The sequence below is a fragment of the Prionailurus viverrinus genome, chromosome F1 (genome assembly GCF_022837055.1).
Source record: "Prionailurus viverrinus isolate Anna chromosome F1, UM_Priviv_1.0, whole genome shotgun sequence".
In the NCBI taxonomy this organism is placed as follows: domain Eukaryota; kingdom Metazoa; phylum Chordata; class Mammalia; order Carnivora; family Felidae; genus Prionailurus; species Prionailurus viverrinus.
The window spans coordinates 63,580,756-63,592,965 of NC_062577.1; the positions used below are offsets into that span (position 1 = coordinate 63,580,756).

General features: G+C 44.0%; 1 protein-coding gene across 1 annotated transcript; it reads left to right on the forward strand.

Annotated features, from left to right (window-relative positions):
* Positions 1-2,991: 2,991 nt before the first annotated feature.
* LOC125155693 (olfactory receptor 6Y1) lies at positions 2,992-3,969 on the forward strand. The gene has a single exon (XM_047841207.1). The coding sequence runs from the start codon at positions 2,992-2,994 to the stop codon at positions 3,967-3,969; it is 978 nt and encodes a 325-aa protein (XP_047697163.1).
* Positions 3,970-12,210: the final 8,241 nt, after the last annotated feature.

A 12,210-nucleotide genomic window follows, 5' to 3' on the forward strand; every position in this document is an offset into this window, starting at 1 on the left:
GTCCCCTGTGGGTGGGAGTTGGTACCTGCTCCTCCAGTAGCTTGGAGACAGGCAGAGAACAAATAGCTCATTCTGTGCCCGTCTTCAGGCTGAGCAGAGACACAACCAGTCTGGCCCAACACCTCTTCGAGCTTAAGGACACCACCTTCCTCCTCTTGGTCTACATGACCTCTCCTCTTTCCTCGGTTCAAGGTGGCCATGCCTGACAAGGCTGGGAGAAGAGCCATAAGTTACGTCACTGAGACGATGGTGGGTTGAAAAGACTCTCAGGTATTTCCAGGGGATGGTTGAACATCATTTTCATTTAAATCACTGATTCTTGGGAGCTTTCATTGTATTGATATTTTAAAATAGTTTGTCTTCTTTGAGCTTACTATGGGAAGTGTGGCTATAGGGCATAGTTGGGGAGTGAACTTAGGACATATATAGATTAATTTCACTCCAAAATATTTCTTTTTGAGAGAGAGAGAGAGAGAGAGAAGCAGGGGAGGGGAAGAGAAAGAGGGAGAGGAAGAACCCCAAGCAGGCTCCATGCTGTCAGTGCAGAGCCTGATGTGACTCTAGGACCCACAAACCGTGAGATGGTGACCTGAGCTGAAGTCAAACACTTAACTTACTGAGCCACCCAGGCGCCCTCCTAATTCTTAGTCTTAAATTCCATGGGCCACATTGATTTCCAGCTTCAGGTCTGAGGCATGCCTTCTGAGAAGGACAGTGTCTGTTGCTGATATTGCATTGTCGCAGTGCTGGGGGGCACTGAGGAGGAGGGGGACCTATTCCAGGAAGAAAGGACTTCTGGGTGTGATTCCCTCCTTACATATTTCTGGAATATAAAAACGCACGAGGGAATGAACCCAAGGACACAGCTGTGGAGACTGGTGTCCTGTTACTGTGAAGGAAGTGCCTCCCAAATGGAAATGCTACCCCCCCCTCCTCCAGTAGCTGAAGACATGTCGATTTCACGTGTCCATTGGCAGGGACAGAGGTGCCGAGGAAAAGCCCGGCTGGAGGGGGCGTCTAAGCTGTTCATTAATGGGCTTCAGGTTGGTTGAACTTTCAGACTCAGAGAAGAGAGGAAAGCTGCTGAGGGAGCTTGGGGCTCACAGACCTTGCCTTTTTTTCAAGTTCCACCAACCCCCCACTGCCTCCTGAATCTTAGACCACGGCACACAGGGACCTTGCATTGGGTGTGTGTGTGTGTGTGTGTGTGTGTGTGTGTGTGTAGCTTAAAGGCTGAGTTCCAACAAACAAACAAAATTGTTTGTCGAATTGGCATTATTAGACTTTATTTCCTTTTTTGTTTATCTGCGTCTGTGTTCTTCTCTAACATGGATATCTAAGAGGTGGCTGTTCTGCTTTCCTTTAGGGTCCTAAAGCGAGGTTTGAGCAGCAAGAGGGAAGTGGATGGGGTGGGTGGCCATTTTCCAGCTGTCACCCTAGGACCATTTCCTCAGGAAAAGCAGAGAGCCTGCCCCGGCTGCACCCCTATGTCCTATGCATGAGCAAGGTTGTTGAGAAAAGGAGAGTAGGGGGGACAGGCTCTGGAGAAATGCAAAAGGGAGGAATCAAGCTGTAGGTCACAGAGAAAGTCTGGGAAGGGTAAGGCACTCAGCATGGGAGGTTCAGAGTGATTCTCAGACGGCTGGTTGGAGACTGTACCCTGGGCGGGAATGCAGAAGGCTCAGTAATGGCAGAAGGCATCTGGGTCCTCCATTTTTTCTGGTATTATTTTCAAGCAACTTGTGCCTCCTTTACTCTAATACCCCTGGAAAGGTCCTACAGTCCCCTCCTTTCTCATTAACAATGGCTGTTGTTTAATGGTGCCTGGGTGGCTCAGTTGGCTGAATGTCTGACTCTAGATTTCAGCTTAGGTTATGGTCCCAGGGTCATGGAATCGAGTCCCACATTGAGCTCTTTACTGGGTGTGGAGTCTGCTTGAGATTCTCTGTCCCTCCTCCCCTCTCCCTGCTCATGCTTGTGCTCTCTCTTTCTCTCTAAAATAATAATAATAATAATAATATTTAATAATAATAATAATAATACACAATGGCTGTTGTTTCCACCATGTAGATCTGTGTTGACTTTGTTGGCAGGGTTTTGGGAGAATTTAGCAGTGTATCCTCGAAAGGTCACAGCAAATGTCCATAGGAATTGAATTTAAAATCTAAAGTTCATTAAATGTTTACAGATGTGGTGAAATTATATTATATCCACCTTAGAAATAAAAGAACTGACATTCTGAACATTAAGTAGTAAGCTCACTTAGGTGGAGTTAGACAAAAGTGGGATTTGATGTACTTTTCCTAAACTCCTAATCCAGCACTCCATACAATGGATCGGATCAAAGAAAACATTATCTTTTAGATTACCCATTCGATTTTGTTCTCCAAGAAGCTGGCAAACATTCATATCATGTTTGCTATTAACCCTGTGTGTTTGCTCAAATATTGCTTCATTCAAGATTTACAACCTTGTTAAATAGGAAACAAACACACAAACAGAAGAATTCTTTCCATAGAGATAAGTGGAGTCAGAAGACTTCTCTGGAAGTTATGCCAATTATGCCTGGGGCTGGGGGAGGGGGGGAGACCCCGCGGTGAATACCTGAGTTTCTGGCTTCTTTACATACATAGCAGATGGGATTTCTTGCTTATGGTGAAGGGGTGATAGGAAGGCCATCCTCCTATGACCAACAGGGAAATACTGGAAAGGCACAGAATTAATTTGGAGTCAGAAGTTTCCAATTTCACTTGTGTGTACCTTGGATGAGTTCTCTCTCTTGGCTTAAGTTGACAAAAATTAAAATATAAGCTCCCCAACATACATGACGGCTCAAAAGTTCTGGTTTGATCATAATTTAGGACGAAGTAAGGTATAAAGGCAGGAGAACTTCTCTTGTGATGACTTTGCTGCTGGGGGGTTCTATCACTGCTGGTTGGCTCGTGCTCAGGAAGTGGAAAAATCTGATTCTGTCTGTGCCCACAGCCAGTTATGATCACCAAAGTTCTGGAAGCAGGTAACCACACAGCAACCATACATTTCATTCTTCTGGGATTTCCAACACGGCCAGCCTTCCAGCTTCTCCTCTTCTTCGTGTTCCTGGCAACCTACCTACTGACTCTGCTGGAGAACGCTCTCATCATCCTGGCCATTCGCGGTGACAGACAACTGCACAAGCCCATGTACTTCTTTCTGAGCCACCTCTCCTTCCTGGAGATGTGGTATGTCACCGTCATCAGCCCCAAGATGCTGGTGGACTTCCTCAGCCATGACAAGACCATTTCCTTCAATGGCTGCATGACTCAACTTTACTTCTTTGTGACCTTTGTCTGCGCAGAGTACCTCCTCCTCGCCGTTATGGCCTTTGACCGCCACGTAGCCATTTGTAATCCACTACGCTACCCAGTTATCGTGACCAACCAGCTCTGTGGTACCCTGGCGGGGGGATGCTGGCTCTGTGGACTCACAACTGCCACGATTAAGATGGTTTTCATAGCCCGACTCCACTACTGTGGCAAACCTCACATCAACCATTATTTCTGCGATATTTCTCCGCTCCTCAGCATCCCCTGCGAAGACTCCTCGCAGGCAGAGCAAGTAGACTTCTTTCTGGCCCTCGTGGTTATTGCCGTCCCCCTTTGTGCAGTGGTGGCGTCTTATGCCACCATTGTCAGTGCCATCCTTAGGATCCCTTCTTCACAAGGCCGCCAAAAGGCGTTTTCCACCTGTGCCTCTCACCTGACTGTTGTAACTCTCTTCTATTCCACAACCCTTTTCACCTATGCCCGCCCCAAGCTCATGTACACCTACAGTTCCAACAAATTGGTATCTGTGCTCTACACGGTTATCGTCCCCCTCCTCAACCCCATCATCTACTGTCTGAGGAACCAGGAAGTAAAGGCAGCCCTCAAGAAGACCATACTGTGCCAAGGAAGTCGTTCCAGAGGGGATGTGGCTTTGAGCAATTAAACACTTATAGACTCCCTTCAGGCCTGAGTCAGGAGGTGATGGTTCCACATCCACACCCCACACTCTGGCCTTTGCTTATCTATCCATATCCAGTACTTTAACCCGGCTCCACTGTGTGTGCGTGTGTAGACGCAAATGTGGCTAAAGAACCATATTCGCAAGCGGCAGCCTCTACCTCTAGCTCAGCAGACCAGTTTTAGACATTTCCCCAAACTTCCTTGAAACGAGGGCAGATTTTTCTCTCCCACTAAGATACAAACCCCACGAGAGGACAGATGCGTCTGTCACACAGTAGGTGCTTACTACATACTGTTGTTGAAAGGATCGCTGAATACATACATTGAGTGAAAACACTGAAGATGAAGAGGGGAATTGTGAATACGTGTTGATGGCCTCTGTTCCACCTGCTCATTGTCATTTCTTTTTCTTCCTCACTTTTCTCTGTTCTTTCCTCTTACAGACTCATAGATGTGCTCGCTCTCTGCCCTCCTCCTTCCCGTCCTCCTTCCCTCCTCACTTCCTCTCCCCACCCCCCTATTTTTCCACAGAGACGCTGGCATGCGTGCACCCAAATAAAGTCACCTCCTCATCTTACCTGACTCGTTTGCTGATTCAAGAGCACAAAGCCAATGAGCGGCCCAAGCTTTGTGAAAACCTCAGCAAAACTTTAGGAGGCATACCTTGTGTTTTCAAGATGTTAAGCATTAAAAACCAAAAGCTTTTCTGTATTTCCGGAGCACGGATTTTAGTAGCAATTACTTTTCACTTCTTATTTTATGGTTAGCTTTTTTAAAATCAGCTTTGTGGGCACCTGGGTGGCTCAGTCGGTTGAGCGACTGGCTTCGGCTCAGGTCATGATCTCAGGGTTTGTGAGTTCAAGCCCCACGTCAGGCTCTGTGCTGACAGCTCGGAGCCTGGAGCCTGCTTCGGATTCTGTGTCTCCCTGTCTCTCTCCTTTTCCCCCACTCATGCTCTGTCTCTCTCTGCCTCAGAAATAAATAAACATTAAAAAAATAAAATAAAAAATAAAATAAAATCAGCTTTGTAAAGTATAATTCCATTCAATAAATTTCACCATTTTATTTTTATTTTTTATTTTTTCTTAAAGTTTATCCAATAGAGAGAGGGAGGGGGAAAGAGAGAGAGAGACAGAGAGAGAGAGAATGCAGGAGGGATACAGAGAGAGACGGAGAGAGAGAAAATCCCAAGCAGGCTCCACACCATCAGCACAGAGCCTGATGCAGGGCTTGAACCCTCGAACCTGAGATCATGTATGAGATCATGAGATATCATGACCTGAGCCAAAACCAAGTGACCTGAGATCATGACCTGAGCCAAAACCAAGTGTCAGACACTTAACTGACTGAGTCACTCCTAAATTAGGCACCCCTAAATGTCACCTTTTTAAATGGTACTGAATTTTGGAAAAATGGGTAAGTTGTCAAACAACAACAATCACTAGATAGAACATTTCCGTCATCCCCCAAAGTTTTCTTGCACCTTTTTTCATTAAATCTGCTCATACTCCCAGACCTAGCTACTGGGGAGTGGTGTGCTTTTTGTCACTTTCGCTTTGCCTTTTCTAGAAATTCACATAAATAGAATCATACAATCTGTGGTCTTTTATGTCAGGCTCACTTATCATAATGCCTTTAAGTTTCTCAAAAAATTTTTTTCATTGAAGTATAATTAACATACAGTTTTAGATCAGTTTCTTTTTTTCCATTATATTGCGTTTATTTTTTTAAGTATGAAAATTATTGTCAAATTGGTCTCCATACAACACCCAGTGCTCATCCCAAAAGGTGCCCTCCTCAATACCCATCACCCACCCTCTCCTCCCTCCCACCCCCCATCAACCCTCAGTTTGTTCTCAGTTTTTAAGAGTCTCTTAGGCTTTTAAATCCGTTTCAAGTGTACAATAGAGAGACTCAACAATTCTATGCATTACTCAGTGCTCATCATGATAAGTGGACTCTTTGTTTTAAGCCTTTTTTTTTTTTTAAGTTTTATCTATTTATTTTGAGAGAGAGAGAGAGAGAAGAGGAGGAGCAGAGAGAGAGGGAGACAGAGAATCCCAAGCAGGCTCCAGGCTCGGCACAGAGCTCAACGTGGGGCCATGGGTCTCATGACCCTGGGACCATGACCTGAAATGAAATCATGAGTTGGATGGGTAACCAACCAAGCCACTCAGGCCCCCCTGATAGGTGGACTCTTAATCCCCTATATCTGTGTCCCCCAAACTCCCACCCATCTTCTCTCTGGCACACACACACCAGTTTGCTCTCTAGATTTAAGAGCATTTTTGCTTGTTTGTCTCTGTTTGTTTGTTCACTTTTTCGTCTCTTAAGTTCCACGTACAAGTGAAATCATATGGTATTTGTCTCTCTCTCTGTCGGACTTAGTTCATTTCGGGGTATTGCCTCCAGGGCCAACCAGGCTGTTACCAGTCCCACCCACCAACGACAGCCTCTCAGCGCGGTATTCCCACAGGGGCAATGAGGACAGTCACCCATCTGACTGCTGACCCCACCCAGCTACAAGCCCACAGATGCCCTGAAGATCCTTGCATATTGTCGCACGTATGGGTTACATGGAACGGCTGAGTGCTGTCCAGACAGAGCACAGTTTGTTTTTCTAGGCACCGGTCGACAGACATTTAGGCCCTTTCTAGTTTGGAACACTACTGTTATCAATAAAACTACTGTGAATATTTAACATAAGTTTTGTTGTGATGGTAGACTTTATAATTTCTCTTCAGGAGATGAGGGTTGTTACGGTATCGTTACCGGGTAATATGACACGTTTCTGCTTAAGTTTATGCAAAGATGATCCAATTTCCCAAAGTGGCCCAACTATTCTACATTCTGCAAGCAATGTATGGAAATTCCAGTCGTTTACAACATCATCAGTGGTTGGTAATGTCAAAGTTCCCACGTGGTCATTCATCCCACCAATGGTCATTCCCATTGGTCATTCCCAATGCTTTAACTTGCATTGTCCTAACGTTGAGCACCTTTTCATTTACTTAGTTGCAATTTCGAAAACTTCATGCTGGAGTGCCTGGGTGGCTCAGTCAGTTAAGCCTCCAACTTCAGCTCAGGTCATGATCCCATGGTTTGTGGGTTCGAGCCCCGTGTCGGGCTGTACGCTGAGAGCTCAGAGCCCGGATCCTGCTTTGGATTCTATGTCTCCCTCTCTCTCTGCCCCTTCCCCTGCTTGCTTTCTGTCTCTCTCTCTCTCAAAAATAAATAAACATGAAAAATAATTTTTAAACTTCTTTGTGCAAGTGTCTAATCACGCATTTCCCCCCATTTTTAAACTAAGTTTTTTCTCTTGTCATTATCAACTTTTAAGAACGTTTTGTATGGGGTGCCTGGGTGGCGCAGTCGGTTAAGCGTCCGACTTCAGCCAGGTCACGATCTCGCGGTCCGTGAGTTCGAGCCCGGCATCAGGCTCTGGGCTGATGGCTCGGAGCCTGGAGCCTGTTTCCGATTCTGTGTCTCCCTCTCTCTCTGCCCCTCCCCCGTTCATGCTCTGTCTCTCTTTGTCCCCAAAAAAATAAACGTTGAAAAAAAAATGTTTCGTATACTCAGATGCAATTATTTGTCAGTTATACAATTTGCTAATATGTTCTCCCACTTGGAGGAGGGTCTTTTGAAAAGCCATTTAATTTTTCATAGTTTTGGAGGCTAGAAATCCCAGATCAACATCCCAGCCAGTTCAGGTCCTGGTGAGGACTCTTGGCTTGCAGATGAGCACCTACTCACCATGTGAGGAGAGAGGGAGAGAGAGAGAGAGAGAGAGAGAGAGAGCACAACCACCTTCAGCCTTAATGACCTGCATAAAGGTCCGGTCTCCAGATACAGCCACCTCAGAGGGTGAGACTCCAATGTGAGTTTGAGGGACCAGAAACATTGAGTCCATAAGAAAGAGTATGTAGAATTGACATCACTTTCCCCTTAAACATTTGATAAAATCCACCAATGAACTAATCGGGACTAGGGAAGTTTATTTGTGAGAAGTTATTAACTATACAACCTATGTTTTTTAATAGATATAGGAATAATCAGGTTATTGGTTTATTCTCTTTTTTTATTGGCTTATTCTCGAGTGAGCTTTGAAAGGATGTCTTTCAAGTAACATGCCCTTTGACTTGTCAAATTTGTTAGCATAACGTTGTTCATGGTATTCCCTGAAATGTCCACAGTATATGTAAGGAGGTACTTATTTATTGTTTAATATTTGGGTAACTTGTGTCTTCTTTCTTTTAACCTGTTCCATCTCCCTAGAGATTTACCAATTTCATTTTTTAAAAATCAATAAAATTGCTGGAGTCTGTTGGTCTTGGATTCCTTTTCTCTTTACTATTTTATTGTGTGAGGAAAATATATAATATCCTTTCTTCTGCTTACATTTGATTTATTGTAATCTGTTCTTTCTCTTGTTTCTTAAGACAAAAGTTGAGCCTACAAACTTGAGTCTCTTTTGTACTGTAAGCATTTAATGCTATAAGTGTTCCCTTGAATACTGATCTAGCTGTATCCCCCAAATAATTTTGATACATCATGTTTTCACTTTATTCAGTTTATTTTATTTTTTTTAACGTTTATTTATTTTTGAGACAGAGAGAGACAGAGCATGAACGGGGGAGGGGCAGAGAGAGGGAGACACAGAATCTGAAACAGGCTCCAGGCTCTGAGCCATCAGCCCAGAGCCCGACGCAGGGCTCGAACTCACAGACCATGAGATCATGACCTGAGCTGAAGTCGGACGCTTAACCGACTGAGCCACCCAGGCACCCCTCACTTTATTCAGTTTAAACTAACTCTAATTTCCTTTTTGATTCCCCGCCCCACCTTTGGCCTACCAGCTATTTAGAAGTGTGTAATTTCAAGTGTTAATCATCTGGTCTGTTCTAGATATCTCTTCGTCCTTGTTTTCTTGTTTAACTTAATTTTAATCAATGAACATCCTTACATATTAATTAAATCTTACAAAATATTCTGAGACTTGTTTATGGTCACGCACGTGATCTGTCTTGCACACTTGAAAAGAATATGTCGTCTGTTCGGGCGTACGATTTCCAACACCTATCAGTGTTGGAAATGATCAGTAGATCATATTGGTTAACAGTATCGTTAAAATCTTCCACGTTTTAATTTTGTCCTTATATTGTACATTTTGGAGATATAGATATGGCACATCCCTATCCTTCTATATCTTTATTTTAGGTCCTCTTGTTCTTCCAGTTACCAAGACTAAAGTATTGAACACCTCAACTATCACAGTGGATTCATCTATTTCTCGTTAATTTTCATCAGTGTTTTACTTAATACATTTTCTATTTTTGTAATTATATGCATATACATTTGGGATTTTTATGGTTTTTTTTTCTGAATTGAACACTTAACTATTCTGAAATGTCACCCTTTATCTCAAGGAATGTTCCTTGTTCTAAAACTAACTGCAGCTGATATTAATAGGGTCACTATAGCTTTTATTTCATTTGGGTGTCCTGGTATATATTTTTCCTGTCTTTTTACCTTCAACCTACCTGTGGCTCATAATTAAAGTAAGTACTTTACAGACTGTGTATAAGTAGATATATTTTATCCAGTTGGATAATCCCTGGTCTTAAATTCTTATCCCATTTTTACTGCCTTTTTAAATTAACTGAGTACATTCTAACAGTTCCATTTTGTCTCACTTTGGCTTACAAGTGTTTGTTTCGGGGCAAGTTTCTGTGATAATGGGAACGTTATATCTGTGCTGCCCAAGACAGGGGACACAAGAACATGAGGTTATCAAACATTACGATGTGACCACTGGGGCAGGAAAATAGAACGTTTAATTGTACTGAATCTTAATTGAATTAAAAATTCAATATCCACATGGAGCTAAAAGCTGTCTTATTTTAATGTTTTTTTATTTATTTTTGAGAGACAGAGAGAGACAGAGCCTGAGCAGGGGAGGGGCAGAGAGAGAGAGGGAGACACAGAATCCGAAGCGGGCTCCAGGCTCTGAGCTGTCCACACAGAGCCCGACCCCTGGCTCGAACTCACAGAGTGTGAGATCATGACCTGAGCTGAAGTCAGACGCTTAACCGACTGAACCACCCAGGCGCCCCTAAAAGCTGTCTTATTGATAGCACAGCTCTGGGCACACAGTATACATCTCTAACTTATCAGTGTCATTATTCTAATAATATTATATGATGACATGTATACTGAAAAGCTTCTTAATCCAGTCTTTTACTACATTACCATATATCTTTCCTCTCTTATTCTAAAACCTATAATTCACTGATACTACTTTTTTGCTTTAAGCAACTATATTTCAGGGAGACTAAAAAGTAAAGGAAAATAAACTTTACCCATATACTTAGCATTTTATTTTCCTATCTAAACTTTGTGAGGATCCAAATTTTTATCTGGTAACCTTTTTTTTTTTTTTTATGCCTGAAGCTGTATCTTTAATATTTATTTATGGTGCAGGTACGCTAATGATACATTTTCACAGCTTTGACAGTCTGGACAAGGCTTTCTTCACCTTCGTCTCTGAAGATCGTTCCCCTGGGTGAAGAGCCTGAGCTGACAGATTTTCCACGTGTTCCATTATGGTCTAATTTCCAGAATTTCCAGTAAGTCATCTGTTCTTAACTGGGTTGCACTGTAGGTAATGTTCCTTTCTTTCCTCACTATTTTTACGGGTTTTATCGTTGATTTGCAACAGCTGGATTCCTATGTACTTTGGTGTGACTTTCTTTTTCATTCTGCTCGAGAGGTGTTGAGCTTGGGTCTGTGAGTTTATAGTGTTACCCGATTTGGAAAAGTCCCAGCCTTTACTTCATCAAATATTATTCTGACACCCTTCTCTCTCCTCCTCCTGGGACCTCAGCTGCATGGGTGTTTGACAGCCTGAGAGTTTCCCACACATCATCACCGAGTCCCTGGGTTCTTGTCTTCAGTTTTACTTCTGCGTGTGCTGTGGGAGGGACAGCTCCTATTGCTTTGTGGTCAGGGTGACTGATTTTTCTTCCAAACGGTCTGCAGTTCATGCTACGCACTGTATTTTTTTCACTCTAGACAGTATGTATTTTCATCATTGTAATTTATAATTTGTCTGTTTTACGTGTTCCATGCAGGTCCTCATCATGCTGATTATTTTCCTCTACCTTCTCCATCATATTGAATACATTTGTAATGACCATTTCAACTTCCTCTCCTGCAGATCGTCTCATCTCTGACATTTCTGGATCTGTGTCTACTGAACAGTTTATCTCCTGCGTCTCTGAATGCCCAGTACCTTTGAACCGGATGTCAGAAACTCTAGATTTTGCGATTTCTGCTGCTAGATTTTGTTGCATGAAGTGTGACTGTATCCCTTTTTGCTGCGATGGTGTTTCCTTTATTTATTTTTCTCATCTTCACAGTTCTGATTTGAAGTCGTGTATAAGATCACTTCATTCCTGCATCTTCTCAATGGTTTCTTCCTTGTCTTTTCCCTTTTCCATTCCTACTTGGTGAGACTGGGCTTCCCATTCAAGGATCCTTCTCCGGCTTTTGTCCAGTTTTAGTCTAGTGACGGCCACCTCGCCACGTGGTATTTGCGGTCGCTTACTGCACTCGCTTCCAAATCAGTTCGATGCCCTCACGCCGGGTTTCAAGTGTCTTAGGGTGCGGAAAGGAGCTGTCATCCCCCCGCTGGGTGACCGCATCGCCCTGAGCGCAAGCGTGCCAGGTGCCTGCACCTGCCTGGACGCGCGCCCCGAGGGGGCGCCCGGGGACCTGGCTTACCGCTCGCTCCCGGCGTCTTTCCCGAATTTTCTCTCGTAGGTGCACAAGTCAGCTCTGTGCCACAGGCTTGCTGGGGTCCCTTCGTGCACGGCAGAGCCCTCTGTGCCCAACCCTGTCCTCGGTGTCTGGGAAACGGCCTCACGGTCTTGGGGCCCCGGTCGTGCCTCCTGAACCCCAAGGCACCGGAGGGCCCTCTGCGGTTTCTCTCGTTTGAAAGGTTTAGTAACAGAACCTCTCACTTCTAGTACTTAAGATTTCAAAGCATATTTTTGTCTCACTTTCATCATGATCGCGGAGTAACGTCCACCGTGAGCGTTCTGTAAAATTATTTAACTTCAACTGCTTAACCCCCAAACCTAGATGTGAGAATAACACGGCGCCCAGGGCAGGTGGGTCAGAGATCCTGCGTTGCTCCCCACGTGCAGCATGTTTAAAAACCAAA